Source organism: Cuculus canorus, chromosome 5, assembly GCF_017976375.1.
Source record: "Cuculus canorus isolate bCucCan1 chromosome 5, bCucCan1.pri, whole genome shotgun sequence".
Lineage (NCBI taxonomy): Eukaryota > Metazoa > Chordata > Aves > Cuculiformes > Cuculidae > Cuculus > Cuculus canorus.
This window is the reverse complement of record NC_071405.1, coordinates 63,666,462-63,682,506: the sequence shown is the minus strand read 5'-3', so window position 1 is coordinate 63,682,506 and position 16,045 is coordinate 63,666,462. Positions and strand designations below refer to the sequence as shown.

The 16,045-nt window shown below is 38.7% G+C and overlaps 1 protein-coding gene across 11 annotated transcripts in view; it reads left to right on the top strand.

Annotated features, from left to right (window-relative positions):
* The first annotated feature begins 297 nt into the window (after nucleotides 1–297).
* Nucleotides 298–16,045, top strand: part of HECTD1 (HECT domain E3 ubiquitin protein ligase 1) — a 59,283-nt gene continuing 43,535 nt past the window's right edge. For all 11 annotated transcript variants that reach the window (XM_054067371.1, XM_054067372.1, XM_054067370.1 and 8 more), the window contains exons 1-2: nucleotides 298–457; nucleotides 2,789–3,084. In XM_054067371.1, the coding sequence (XP_053923346.1) occupies nucleotides 2,945–3,084 (140 nt within the window). In that variant the 5' untranslated portion in view covers nucleotides 298–457; nucleotides 2,789–2,944. The remainder of the gene's footprint in view (nucleotides 458–2,788; nucleotides 3,085–16,045) is intronic.

The window sequence follows — 16,045 nt, the reverse complement described above, 5'->3', positions numbered from 1 at the left end:
GAGGGGTTGGAACTGGATTGTCTTTAAGATCCCTTCCAACTCAAAGCATTCTATCATTCCATGAACAACACCACATCCCCGCTCAGCAAGGGAACAGCACACCCCGCACCGAGCCTCGGCACCCGCCCCCGCCCCAGCGCCCCGGAGGGACCTTGCGGGGCCCTGTGGGGGGGGCGGAGGCGGAGGGGCGGGGTCCGGGGGGGCGGTGGAGGCGGAGGGGCGGGCGGTCTCTCCCGCAGCGCCCCCAGCGGCCGCGCGCGCCGCCAGCCCCGCCCCCCGCGGCTCCTTCCCCTCCTCCCACCAATCCCGTGCCGGGCGAGCGCCATGGATGCCGCCGGCCGCCGCCGCCGCCTGTCGCGGGGCCCGGGCCTCCTCCTCCTTCTTCCCGCGTCTCTGCCCGTCTCCCCGCGGCGCTGAGGAGGGCTCGGCTCCGGCGAGGCGGCTCCGCGACGCCGAGGTGAGCGGAGGGGCGGGCTGCGCCTCCTCCCCCGGCCGGGCGGCCCTGCGAGGCCTGCGGCGCGACGGCCGCTCCGACGGCACCGCCCGGGCCCGGCGAGGGGGGGGGTGCAGGGGTCCGTGGCGGGGCCGGCGTGGGGGCAGGGAGGGTGCCGAGCACGGGGGAGCCCCGACGCCTTCACTCCGCTCGCGGCTACGCGCTTGTCCCCGCCTGGGCCGGAGGAACAGCAGGTGCCTGTGTCCGGCTCGCCCTGCCTCTCCCTGCGCTGCTTCGCCCCTTCTTTCCCTTCCTCTCCTCCTCCTCCCCTGAACTTAATAGTTCAGTCGCGTTAAGACCGAATGCGCTGTGATCCCGCTTATGCTGGCTGGAAGGAGTTTTATTCAGTCTTGGAACAGGAAGTGAAGTCTCTAAAAAGCAGCTCGGAGGACCAGAGGTGGTGTTCAAAGCGTAGAGAGTGGGTTTAGTAACGTTTCGGTCCCTTCTTACAGCAGAAATTCTTAATAATTTAAGGTTGGATGGGGCCTTGGGCAGCCTGATCCAGTGGGACGTGTCCCTGCCCAGGGCGGGGGGCTGGGACTGGATGATCAATAAGGTCCCTTCCAATCCAAACTATCCCATGGTTCTGTAAGTGGCGAGCACCAGTCGAATGATCTGTGGTCTTGCTGTGTTTCAAAATTATAAAAACCCCATATCTGTCATACTTATGTCTTGTTATATCTTTTAGTTCAAAGCTCTTGGGGAAACAGCACTACTGATTCAATGTGTGTTTCTCCGCATAATAAGGGTTTCTGATTCCCTTTTGTACATTTTGTTCAGCCTGGAGAAGAGAAGGCTGCTGGGAGACCTTATCGTGACCTTCCAGTACCCGAAGGGGCTATAGGAAAGCTGGAGGAGTGTTCACAAAGGCTTGTAGTGGTAGGACGAAGGGGAATTGGTATAAACTGGAGAGGGGCAGATTGAGAGTAGACATAAGGAGGAATTTCCTTATGATGAGGGTGGTAAGGCCCTGGCCCAGGTTGCCCAGGGAAGCTGTGGCTGCCCCATCCCTGGAGATGTTCAAGGCCAGGTTGGATGGGCCTTGAGCAGCCTGATCTAGCCGTACGTGTCCCTGCCCATGGCAGGGGGTTGGAACTGGATGATCTTTAAGGTCCTTTCCAACCCAAGCTATTCTATGATTCTGTGTTCCCTTAGTGGAGTTATTTTTTAACTATTAACTCATTAGCAGCGAGTAAACATGTAGGCAGACTTTGTCCAGATCAAGCTTCTGCCCTCTCGGTGTGTGGGGACACTGTCCAGCATTTCATATTTGTCTGAGTTCGGTAAATGAATCCTTTTTTTTTTTTTTTTTAATAAGCTGTCTTTAAAAAATAGTATATTTTTCATTTATGTTTAATTTGAAGAGATTGTTTTGTAACCTTCTTTTAGTTTTTGTATGAAAACAGTCATGTTTACTTTGCTGTTACATGTGAGGTGAATTTGATTATTTATTACTAAAACAAAGTAAAAAGAGAGCATGCAGGTCAAAAATATCTCTTAACGTTTTATAGGGACTTTTTTGGTCTTCATCTTGTATGTACAACTGTGGCATTGGGCCAACAAATAATGTTGCTTTCCTTATATGTAGATGAATAATTTGAATTATTCACTGCATTTTTTTTAAAGCAGTGAATTAGATATTTTTTCTAAAAAAACTCCGAAGAAACAAACCCCTCACTCTTCAAAATGGAAGTGATTCTTAAACTGTCTTTTATGTCCTTTGATTTGAAAATGTTGTTTTCCTTCTTCTAATGCTACTTTAAAAGGTCAAGGATTAATGAAACTTCTGCCAAGATTCTCCATGTCTTTAGTTGTACATCTCATTTTTTTGTTTAGTGTGTTTGTATTTAAGATGTAACGTTTGATGTCTCCCTGAATAGGAGGTAATCCATTTTTCAGAAAGTTGGACACTTAATAATAAAGTAATATTAAAGGAAAGAGGAGGGGCCAGGCAGCACTATTTGTCTTTGCATAAGCTTTGAGAATATACAGAGAGGTTAAGCACAGTTTTTCTACCAGAGTTTTAACTTTGAGTTGTCCTGTGAATAAGAATAGCCTGTAAGGCTTGCTTGATTGTCAGCTGGAACTAGAGATTTTTTTGCAATGAAACTGAGCAGACTCATTACTGTTTACTCATGTAAAAAGATTGAAAAAAAAAAAATGCTAGTAAAATATGGGTAAATTTCCTTAATGTCAGCCAAAAAATGTTCAGTGTACTTTAGAGAGGTGCAGATCCAAAGAGCTTAAAGACAGGATTGTGATGTTAATTACTTATTTTTTCCTTTTTCTTTCCAGGTGAAAACTGCAAAAGCCTGGGACTGACTGAAGAGAGACATTAATAGTGCTCAAGTTACTGTGACTTGAACAATTAAAGGATATTTTTGGTACTTTTTAATTTAATCAGAGGCGATTTTGGGTTTTTTTTTTTTCGGTTAAAAAAAAAAGAAGAACATGGCAGATGTGGACCCAGACACGTTGCTGGAATGGCTGCAGATGGGGCAAGGAGATGAAAGGGATATGCAGCTAATAGCACTGGAACAGCTATGCATGTTACTACTTATGTCAGACAACGTGGATCGCTGTTTTGAAACGTAAGTAGTTTTGGCTTTCATTTATGGAATGTTGTTTTCCTCTCTCAGTAGCTGTGTATAACATTTAATATTCCTAGAAACTTTCAGCCTCAAAAATGGTTTTACAGCCCGAACTTGAGCGTAGGCCACTGACGTGAAGAATTTCTGTTAATGTTGTGTGAAGAACTGTTGCCTGATTAAAAACACAGTGTTGTGTGAGTGATCTGCACTGCCTGTTCTGATGGTCTGATGGTTTAATTTAAAAATATGTTTTCAGAGTTGCATTGTGGGAGTGTTTTGGGTTTTTTTTGTTGTTAATGGTAGAGAGAAACTTTTCTTTTGTATTATAACTGTAAGGATCACCTAGAAGTATTTAAGCAGCCATACTCTTTCAGCGCTTTTCTGAGGAGAGCTTTTTCCAAGGTGTGCATATCCAAACAAAAATCATACGTATTAACCACTGTTCACGCGAGTATCTTGCTGCTTCTTTAAAGAACGTTGCTGTTCATGCCACTCTCCTCATCTGCCTTTGTACACTTCATATAGCGCAATCCCTGCTTTCACACCTTTTAATATTATTCACAGCACAAAATGCTGATGTAACTTCTGTGACTTAAAGGTGTTGCTGTGCATGTGCTGCCCTGCTTCCTGTCAGGGCCTAGGAGTACTATGGAAAGAAGGCAGCAGAAGTGTAAACAGTCACAACTTCTAAATCTGACATTGCTTACGTTTTAGGGTGGGTTTTTTTATTAGTTTGTTTCCCCAGCTTTTATTTTGATGCTCTTGCATCTCCTCTTTTCTAGCTTTCTATTGTTAATTTCATTTTCCTGTGATCCTTTGATTTCATAGATCCTGCTTTTTAAGTGTGTGGGTTTAGAAGCAGTTAAGAAGGTAGCTGTTTGTTATAGTGTTTAGTTTTGTAGCCTTGAAGAAGAAAACAGCTTTTAAGAGATAAGAAAACTTTATCTTTCACAACTCAATAGGAAGTTTAAAATTCATACATCTCTAAAGTTTGGATATGTAGTAGTTATGTAATGGTGAGCACAGTTTTGTACCGTGCTTTAGAATTTGAAATTGCCTGATTTTGGCCTTGACAAGCTTACAGGGAAATTTTGGTTTGAAAGAGATTTAGTGTTTGGGAGATGTATTTAACTTCCCCATCTGTTCCTCGTAGTACTGATACTGATGTAGCACTATGTTTTCAGCCTCAGAGAAGTGGATTTGCTGACTTCCTAATTTGCTGCTTTAAAAATAATTTGATAGTTAAGAATGAATTTTTCTGACAAAACTGATCTCCCTCCTTCAGTGTATTCAGTATAAAACAGCGCTAAAAGTTTGGGCATATGCATTTGTAAGGCTATTCTGTGGGTATTTGAGGATCAAGAACGAAGCGTCAGCTTTTAAAACATGAACCAGTTGTGGGTTCTATGCCTTTGTTTAGAACAGACTTTTATTTCAATATAAATGAGTTGAATAGTCCAAGTGCTGTTTTTCTTCAAGTGTAGGTCATGAATGCTGTCTTTTTGCAGTGTTATGGTTTTAAAATTAGCTTTTATGTCTGAAGGAAGAAACATTTAAAATACCATTTGACATTTTAATTTTTGTTTTGAGCCTTGGTATTATTTAATTTTACTGGTCTTGTAAGTTGTTGATCTCTTCTGCTGTTTTGAGCTTCCCTCAATGACAAACAGAAGAGAATAAGGTGTAAATTGGGGAAAAAGTTGTCAGGTCAGTAAAGTTAAAACTGCTACTTTTAAATGGCAGTGCTAATACACTGAAGATAGGGTTCCAAGGCATTTGGTGAGCTGACACGGTAACAGTAGCTCATCACCTTCAAAAGGGAGAGCTGCTACTTTGTGTTTATCACTCACCATTTTTATTCTTCCCAGACATATTGTTGCTTCATGCCAATGTCAGGGCTCTCTCCGTTCCTCTAATTCACTAACAGAGCAAGTTGCTCTTTAGACCCACTGGAAAAGATTGCTCATTTTCTGCTGTTACAGTGAATTGCAGCAGATCTTAGAGGTGTCTGAGGAACTGCATAACTGGAAATACGGGAGAAGCAGCGAATGGTATACACTTCTCAGTGGATTGTATTTGGTGTCTGCGGCATCACAGCCTGCATTTCAAGGTGACTGTTTCAAAACGCTCTAAGAATTAGATGAAGTCCTGAAAAGCATTTTTAAAACCTTTCCAAATAGCAGCTCAGGGAGCCAAAACTGTCATGTGCTGAGAGTATAATTAAAATAATCCTTGTTAATATTTTAAAGTTGCTTTTCAGCTATGTTTTTAAGAGAATTATTGCTTGTCTAAATAGGAGATTTATTGTGTGACAGAAAGGTTGCCAAACACATTTTTCAGGAACTAATTCTGAAAATGGTTCCAGTGTGTGCCTGATTTATAATGTGGATGTATTTTTCTGTTGGTCAAAAAACAACCTCCAGACTTCATAACGTTTTTTTTCCTTCTTTTAAGTAAGAAGAGTTCCCAACAACATTCCCAAGTTGTTGTATGCTGTGCAGATGTTATTTCTGTATCTTGGAATTTTTTGTTGCTATTAATTATGTTGACTAAGAAAACCTTAAGAAATTTTTTTTCATCTGTGATATCCAACAACTGAAAGGAAGATGAAAGGTGGAATCTTAAAACAGTCAATTTATTGTAGAACAAAATGTGATGGTTTTGAGGGACCAGTTGGAGAGACTTGAAATATTAAGCCCATTCTTACATAAGAGGAAAAAAAAACAAGTTCATCATTTAACAAAGTACATCTGTTGATTAAAAGCTGTATATGGTAAGGACAGAAAAGTTATGAAACAAAGACCTATGAAATATATTGACATGAATGCTATGCGTTTGCTGAAAAGTACAAAGCTGTTTCCAGGCTGATTTCTTAAGGAGTTAAGGGCAATGCAGTCTCACTCAGCAAAGAAAGATCACAAACTGCGCAAGGGGAAGGTATTGAAATAATGGATTCAAAACTTTGTACTTCACTGTGGTACTAAAGTAATAGTTATTTTACAAACATAGTCTCAAGGACATGCTGTATTTTAACAATTGTGTAGCAGTTTGTTTCTTTACAAGAGTAATGGATATTGACAATAGTTTTTTGGATTGAGTCATGAAAACGGAAGTAGGCACAATTGTATGATGTATATTTCATAGCGTTCTGGCAAACTTTTAGTGGTATCACAAGAGATTGTGGGGTATGTGGCCAATAACAGGTAGTGATGCCAAATAACAGAGTTTTTCCTTCTCCCCTGTTTTACATATTGAATCTGATTAATTATTTTTAGTGTTACTCATATGTTAGCACTACAAAAATCAGAGGCATATTAATCTTCTGGTGATAATGAGTCACAGACACTGTTAGTCACTTAACATGAAGAATGGCTAACATTTTACCAGCAGCAAAAGCCAGTGGCTTGAACTGCAGAAACTTAATGAGTGAATAGAAATGTTTCTGTTTAGTAGCTGAATTGGAGGAAAATAGCTAAACTCGTGATTATAAGTGTTAGTACCAAATTGTTGTTAAACTGTGTGCTATTAAGTCAACTTTAACAGGAGTTTTAAGTGTGCATTTTATATAAACGTAATTTAAGTTATATTTTTAGTGTTTAAATTGTCCTTAAGATTACCTGTAACTATGTAGAGGCTGTAACGTACAATCTCACATTATTAATATAGCCACTTTCCACACAGGTGTCTCAAATGATCTCTTTTCACCCTGTCTAATTGATTCATTTTATTTTTGGTGAAATAAACAAATGAGAACTCCTCAGATCTGGGCTTTGTGTTGCTGTTTTCTTTGCCTGTCTGCCAGAGTAGAAGTATTTAATAAGGAGATTTTCCTTAATTACAAAAAAACTACAACAAACAAACTTGAACAAGGCAGTAAAACCTACGTAAAGTATCTTCTACACTCAACAGATGAAATCAACTTTATTAATGCTTAGAAAGATAAAGCATATATTCTGCTTTGGCTGTGCCCTAAGCCACCTCTGTATATCTAGTATGAACAGATTTGGTCATTAAAGAATTATCAAGAGTTGTCAGCTTTTTTGTCAAATAAAATAAAAATTCTACAAAGGGTTGGTATTTAGGGTTCCAAAGTGTAAAATAGAAGTCCTTTCAGTTTATTTTTTTTTTTAAATCAAATGTCTTTATTTTGGATTACATTAAACCTTGTTCTCCACTATGTATGAATTCACTAGAGAAAAAGTATCTTTCTGTCTTGTATTTGCTGACATGTAATAATAAGTGTAAGAAGAAATCACAATGAACCAAAGGCTGAATTGATGTGAGGTAGTGAGGCTGTGGTAGAGTAGTGTGGAACAGTTAACCTTTACCTCCACCTGATTGATTAAAGCTACAGGCTCCTGTGTTTCTCAGGGTTGTGTAACTCCACTGAATCAAAATTGAATATATATAGAAAAGCAGTTTTTCTTGTAGAGATAAGAGTAGGAATCCAAAGTAGTTGTTTTCAAGTCTATTTTTAAAATTTGGGCTGGCTTTTAAAGCATCTTTGTAATTCAGACAATGGTGAAGTGCCATTTAACCATTTTAACTTTCCGTGATTAACAGGCTGGTAGGGCAGCTCTAACCTTATCAAGGTGGTATCATGATGTGTGTCCTACAGATTTGCTTGGTTTGTTATTCTAGGGAAAACAAAACAAAAAAGTCGGGCCATTATTGCACTTCTGTGCTGGTGCTCAGTCATGAATAAAGTAGGATAAGCATTGCTGTCAACAATAGACTACATTTTCCATTATTTTAAACCGTGTATGTTCTTAGTGAATTACTGGTTTGGGCTGTTGCAGACATCTCAATAAATGGGATCTTGTAAGCTTTAAAATGCCAAGACTTATGTGATTACTACTAACTTTTTTTTGTCTTTTAATAAAGGCAGAGGTTATAGCAGTAGGCATTCACTCTGTGGGCTCCACTGTAGTGGGATCCTCAGCACCTTGGAGTGTTTTTTGAGATGGAGGTAGGGATGTGTTCTGTGTTTTTCAGGGAGCTATCTTGTTACAGCATTATATCTAGAACTGTTTCTGATTTTTTTTTAAGGCTGTTCTATACTTTTGTTGGGTGGTTTGGGTTTCTTTTGGAATGGTAAGAGTTTGAACATGCCAGTGTCTTTCTGGTTGTTCTTTGTAAAGGCGAATTATGGCATCATTGTCGTGGGTATTATGGATTAATTAGCCCTATATAGTCATTTTGAGAATCTTAATGGTTGCCAAGTCTGGAAGGGAAGATTAAGTCACCTAAATTGACATCCTCTCTTCTGTCACAGGTCCCTGTGTTTACTTGGTTATTACCGAATTGAGCATATTGTTTGACACAAGCGTAATGTGTAGTTAGTGTTTCCAATAGGGCATCCTACTTAATTTTACCCCGTTTCACTATTGAATCTGCTGCCAAGTTGCCTTTGTTGTTGAAATATGCTTGTCCTTTTTGGTTTGAATTGGCCAGACTTCTGCACTGTTGTGGGCAATCGGCCTACCTTTTCCAATTGAATTAAAAGCCAATGCTGTTGTTACTGTGGATGTACTTGCACACGAGTATCTTGTCGGCTCCACATCTTCCTCCCCCTCCCCAGTTCTTCAATTTAAAAGTTTTTTGGAAATATTTTCCAGTGTTGGCCTCTCTGTGCTGTTTATAGTAGTACATTTAACTGTCAAACACCCCGAATTTAGTTAGATGTTTCCAAAACATTGTACAGGAAGCATGGTTTTAGTTATTTATCTTCAGAGTTGCTTTCCAGCGTATGATTACTCCCTGCTTAGGCATAGCTTGATGTATTACCTAGACTAAGACCCTTAACTTGGCAGCTGAGTGTTTTGAAACACGTTTTGTTTAAATGAGACAATGGCTTTGAGTAGTACAGACAGTTCTGCATAACTCATCACACAGCCTTTGCTGCTGCTTACCAGTCTGTTATTTTTTTCCATGGAAGTATTAGTAGTATCATCAAGTACCCTTTGGTTTGTCCAGAGCTGTGTGTGTGAGAGAAAACTGAAATGATTCTTGCGAGTACCACACAGAAGATGGGCTCAGAATTCTACGGCAGCAAGTTAATGAGCTTTCAGAAGTTTTCATCCCTTAGCAAAATAGGTGTTACAGGAATTTCAAATCGCAGGCTTCCTTTCTTGAATACAAAATAATAGTTCTTGTTTTGATTGCTTATTTCATTTTGAAATGCAGTGTGCGCTTGAACCATTATCTGTGTGCACAATTGAGGGTGCTGCTAGTGGAAATCATCGGCAGAAATATCTGTAGTTTCGAGTCCTTTAATTTATTCAGCTATTGTGGACCAAGTTTCTGTGAGGCATTTCCAAAATGCTCGAGACAGGAGAATAAACATATGTCAAATTACCACCCAGAGACATGGCATGTCTTTTATAAAACAGAAAAATTTAAAAGGCAGCTTGACACATCCTTTGTAAATTCAACAACAAAGCTAACAATATATTTAGAAATTTAGGAATTGCCTATCCTGCAGAAGCTGTTTCTTCTTGTTATTTTTTTCTTTTGATTCATTTTACACAACTGGTGTTTATTGAATGTGTAATCGAGTACTTATTTATTCCCTTCTAATAGTGAAGTCTCAGAAGATTCAGCTGTCTGTCCTTTATTTAGCTACAAGAAAGTCTGAAAGTGTTTCTAAGTATAAAATTTGAACTCTAAATTAATTTCTTTTAATTTCTAATAATGCACATTTTCTCCTGGGATAGATTCAGGGTGAAGTTGTTAGTTCTCTAGATTTATTTTATTTGCCTGAGCTGTGATGGAGTTAGGAGTAGAGGTTCAGAGTTGTAAAAGTTTTAACATTTCATAATTGTGGTAAAGGTTTCTAAATTAGCAGTTGATTTTAAGTTGCTTCTTCCTCCTTTAAAATACAGTGTAGTGTCTTTAAAGTCTTATTTGTAAGTGGATGTTTTCTGACCTTTTGTTCTGTAGCAGCACTGTAAGAAAATAAGAAAACTGTATACAGTAAGTGTAGGAAATGTGTCCAAAATAAGGTGGGCGGTTCTCTTGTGTATGATCTTGATTACTCTGCTGATGTTTTTGGTTCATATGTGGAAACAAAATGGTACTTTGGAAAAAGAAACAACGAGGGAAAGTCTGAGACCTGAGATTTCCTTCCATAGAAAGAATTGCAGAAAGGAAAACCAGTCAGTAATAAAAAGTAAGTTGGAATTGCTATTGCTTTAAGAACAATTCAGTTGTGCAGCATCTGTCCTCTTTGGAACTTTGAAGTGTGTGACACATTGTAAATATTTAATTGGTATATTTTTCCTCAAAACCAGTTACTATTGAGGTTTAAATTAAGTCTTTTAAGTTACTTAAAATCATTACATATTAAATAATTACTAAATGGTGTAGGCACCTATGATTCCTTATTTTCCCACTTTTAACTGGTCTCAGCAGATGGTATGTGTTACAGATCCAGCACAAGTGCTGGCAGGCAGCTGAGCTTGGTTTTCTGCCACAAGTCACATGTCTTGGACCAGGCTCCTGAAGCTGAAGGCTTTGTCACATGGCAGGGACAGCGCATCCAGCGGTTATTCTGGAATTGAGTAACACACCTTAGTGCTAGCAGTGGTTGTGTTAACCATTTTGGGGATGAAGTGGGATTATCTTTTTTCTTTCTTTTGGGTTTTGTTTGAACACAACACTAGTTGTTATAATAACTACCATTATTGTTATTGTTTTAGCTAAGGCTTTTGAGTGCATTTAAAATATGAAATATTATTACAAAAATGAGTTTGCGGTGCCTATTTTTACTTCCTTGGTATCTTTTTACACTGGCCTGCTGTAAAATCAGCTGAGTCATTTCATTTGAGTTTAAGGGCTTAGCACTGACAGGAGCTTACTGCTGTAGCTATTTAAGACGTTTGCATTGCTATGGATACTCCTGTTCCTAAATGGGGCATGAGTTATGCTGATTATAATGCTGTTGTAGTAATATAATTATATTGATAAAAGTCCCTATCTTTTTTTGACATCTTATTAATATGATTGTGATGTTTAGAAAATGTTTTAGATAGATTATATTTATTGTTTTATTAATTATATTATATTATTGATTATATTTTCTGCAAAGGAAGAATGTGTATTAATGAATTTGTGTATCATGGTCTTTACAATCTAAGAAATTTGTTTTAACACAAATTATACAGAATCAGCATTATTTATGTGGTGTAGGATTTTTTTTCTTTATATCACTACAGGGATCAGAATGCTTAGCTATCCTAATCTTAATGAATTAGAATAGAAAGAGTAAATATTGATAGTGATCAGACCTTTCAAAAAATGTTATTTATAAACCTGCCTTCCATTAAGATCTTTTGAGGCATAGTGGGTGGAACACTCACAAGATATTAAGTAGCAGAAGCGTTTATCTTTGGAGTGTGGGAATGAAGTTAGGTGGACATCCAGAACTGAGAGACTTCCAGTAGTGATGAAGAACTGTAGCATTGGTTGCAGAGTAACCTCATTAACTCAGAAGTCGGTGTTTCACCAGGGAGTAACACAGAGTAACCTCATTAATTCACTAAGCTGGTCCCTGTTCACCCTTCTTGAAAGGAGTCTTCTGCTTAATATGTGCCCAATGTGATTTTAATGTATGTTCTCAGAAAGGAAAATTTAAAAACATTTTCCTTTAATTTGCATATGCATTAGGAGAAGTGCCTAAATAGAAATCTGAACTATGGAGCTACCTGATAGCTTGTGTTAACCATTATTTTCTAATTTGGAAGAATAACAACTATTAAATAGATTTTTTTCCTATATTAAGACAAACTCGCTACTATATTTTTGCTGCGCTGCAAATAGGTCATTGCGAACAGAGTGATTACCCTTCCATTCAACTTGCATGTTACAGCAACAATTCTTTTTTTTCTGTCCTAATTCCTTTTTTCTGTGAGGTATTACTTCTTTTAGTTACTACATAGTCTAGATGAAAGCACCGTGATTAAACTGCTTTTGATATTGGAATGTTTTAAGTTTAGAAAAAAAAAAGTACCTTTTAGTTCTGAGCGCAGTCTTATTTGGAACAGCATTAGGGCCTATGTTACTGATGGGACCTAATCTTCTACGGCAAATATTTGGGACAGTTTGAGGTCCCTTTGATCTATTTTGGCCTACCTAAGGAAGCCAGCAGGGATTTACTGTGGACTTAAAGTGTAATAGTGACATGCACGTAACATGGCTTGTCTGACTCATTGTTTGGTTCTTGCTAGTGTTGATTGTATTTGCTTACCTGGTGCTTCATCAAAAAGAGAGGCTGGTCCTCAGAAAGTGCTCTTCTCGGGACCTGGTTGCTAGAATTGCTTCCAGGTGAGCAGTGGATTGCTTTCTTTCAAAGTGTACTTTGGACACCTGCCACACAGCCGTGACAGTGTTGTATCCCATCTCCCATCCTGTGCTGGTGTTCCCATCTATCTTTTTCAGTCCTTTCTCTGGTGCTACCCACCCATGCATGTTCTTGTTCCTGAGAAGTGTACAGCAGATGCTCATAGTTTCAACCATGACAGACCCATGTAATAGCTTAGTACAGATTTTGGGATTAGAGGGTGATCTCTATAAAGCTGGCCTGTATACTTCTGTTTGTAATACAGGTATTGATAGAAATACAGCATTTCTATAGCGTAATGACTGAAGTTCTTCAAAATGATGGCTGTGTAATTCCAGCCACCTGTTTGAGAAGACTGTGGCTGGAGCATTTGGAGTGTGTTGATGCACCCTTCTCTGCTGCTACAGGCTCAGTCGTTGATCTAGACTGTGTGTGAATGACAGAACCGATACTTGCTGTTCCCTTGCTAGCAGGATCTTTAGGGACTTCTAAGGCCCAAGTGGACTTTAGCAGGCAAAAAGAATCGGAATTTATCTGTATGGCATGTGCGTGCTTATGAATGTAATTTGTGTGTGTCTGTTAAGAGTTTCTGTGTAACTAACCCTTCTTTGCCTGCTGGAACACTAGTTTGTTGGTTTTGCCATGAAATAAATATAGAGATGTTTCGCTACAGAGTATTGAAATTTGTTTGGAGTTTTTGTTTGGTGTTGAGGGTGTTTAAGTGTATTACTCCCTCTGTCTAACATTTTAGCACTCCACGTAGTTTATCTAGTTCTGTAGTAAACTTCCTCTCCCTTTATTCAGCTGCTACTCTCCGATTCTACCAAATCTTCCAATGCCTGGACCAAGTATTGTTGGAAAGGATGTATCTTTAGTTGTTACAGAACCAAGTTCAAAGTTCTTTTGTGACCTTCAGTTAAGAGTAGCTCTTCACAGGTAGCTTGTACATCTTCCCCTCGTCCTGAATATTATTGCTTTGAGTAAAGCCAAGTAGAGTATTATTCTTACCTGGTCATTTTGCGTGCACATTCAGAGTAGCAATTTAGGTAGCAGCTGGCATAGCAACAGCAGTGCAATTCATTCTTTTGATAGTTTGTGGAGAAGCTGGAATAAAAAATTGCCTTCCCTAGAACTTCTATGAAAATAGCAAAAGATGCAGGTGATGGGCTAACTGACAGTAAACTGGTATTAACATAGTTTAGAAAGCTGTGAGGAAGTGAGATAAGGAAATTCAATGTAATGATGCGATATGTTAAACAGCAAATCACAGTTGTCAAAACTGCTGAGATATCATGATAAGATGTAATAATGTGGGATGATGTAGTGCAAGGAGATCGTGATCTGTGACAAGATCCCTCAGATACCGCAGTATGACAAACAGCAATAACGTCTATGTCACAGGCAACAGACAAGGTGAAGGATGTCCTAAACATTATTAGGAACCCTCCTGAAGAGGAGTAGACAGTGCAGTGAGATGTTCAGAGCTAGTTGTGAAGGAGGCTTAGTCTTGAGCTACTGTGTCTAATGATCACAAGACTGCAATAAATTAAGGTGGGAAGAAGGCAGTATTTTAAACTTGCAGGGTATGCATGTGTGTACGCATTCCTGCCTGCTTGCTTATGTGATATTAGAGAAGGCCAGTCAATTACAGTTGTCCACAAGAAGCTCTTGCTACTGGATTGTTTCACTTAATTCAGCAGAGAAATTTACCATCTTATTTAACAAAATCTGCACAACTGGAATACTGTTTAAATTCTAGGAAATAATTTACATATACTAAGATTTTTATTTTGTCTTGTCTCAAGCTCTTAACACCCACAGGGTGAAAGGCTATATGAGTAGGCTTGGGCACAGTTTCTTGCAGGTGTGTTTCAGAACGGCAAACAAATATAGCTTGATAATTTTGTTTTCATTGAATAATAAAACGTCTCTAGCTGACCAGAAAAGCTGTTTTATGAGAGTAATGAAAAACCTTGTATACTTGGCTAGGTTAGTAAACATTGTTGTTTGTTTTGATTTTTTTTTTTCTACTGGTAATATCATTAGAAGCTTAAAAGAGAGTACAGCAATGTACCGGCCTGAAAGAACGTTACAGAGCAGCAGACAAGATAGTAGAGAGGTCTTATCTGGACAGATTGGTGTGTGGTGGACTGCATTGGCCAAATGTGTCTTTTGTATCTGAGAATACAACAGATGACTTGACTTTGTTTTTGGAGTCAGCATCAGTGTTGCTGTCACCCTTCGGAGCTTGAAAGAACAAGTTGAATCTATTCTCAGTTGTGACCTCTCTGAAAAAGTAGTAGCTCTGTATAACAGACTGTTAAGGCACTGTACATAAAACAATAATAAAAATACTTTTTGATAGTCTCGCTGACAGAGACTCAGGCTGAGAGTATCCAGGTCTGTCTGTTTTGCCTTCCTCATAAATACTGCAGACGTCTGCATGCATTTTATTGCCTGGTATGACTTTAGGGACAATAACTTAGTATGTATTACTGTACTGTGTAGAACTTGAACCAAAATGAGTTGAGAGAGACATGAGGGGGCAGAAGGTGTCTTAGAAAAATAAACTTTATACTTCTGTTACTTCTAAATTTGTGTGAGTTGTAATAATCATTAAGCTTTGTTATCTTTATGTGCATCGCTGTATGACTGATGCTTCTTCATAGACCATCTTTTTTTTTTTTTTACCTTTTTTACTATGCATTTTTCTGTTACATATTGGTTATGTGATTACTTAGGTTAGTTTATAGTTTGTCTAGAGCATTCAGTTAGAAGGCTAGACTTTTTCACTGTTAGATAACAGGCAACTAATATAAACTGTTTAATGAGTACTGCAAAACAATTAATTAACTTTTAAAAAGAAAAAAATACAGATAGTATGCATCACAGATGTTTAGTTTGCAGTAAATTAGCGTGTACTGGAGTGGACAGTGCATAAAATTTCATGCAACAAAGCCAGTCTGTTTTTCTGTTTTTTTCCTTTCAAGCCTGTGATTTCATGTGTGTTGATTTGCTGCAGGAAAAAGGAGGGGAAAAATGAACTGATTCCTTGGCACCTAAAGTTTCAGCATTGCTTTTTTTTTTGCCTCCTGTTTTGTCTTTAGACTTCATTATTGTCCTTAGTAAACATTTATAAGATTTTCTTAGCTTTGCTTTTAAGGCCCTGCAAAAATCTAGAGTTTTTCTGCTACTGTCTTTGGAAGTCTGAGAAAAATTGTTTCCTACTAATTGCTAGTGTTCAAACGGAGACAGTGGAGCTCCTTACCTTCCACTTGGTTACGTATGATTTTGTTTTGGTTTTTTTCTTTAAGATTTGTGTTTATTGATAGTGTGTTTTCTCTTGCAGTGTAATGTTTGAAGAACGGTGTTTATAGCAGGGTATCAGTGATCTGTCTGGTGTTGCATAAAACGGAGTGTAAAGGATCCAAAACACTGGAACAGGCAGCACTGTCTGCTCTAAATATTATGTACTGAAATGCTTCTTGTGTCATTGCATGGTGGTCATCTAATAAAGAGTACAAATTTCACACTTCTTTCTCAAGTGGATAATGTTTTTAAAATGCGAAGTCACCATGTAAACTTTTGTTAAGAGAGATGTGGAGTTAAATAGGGAATTTC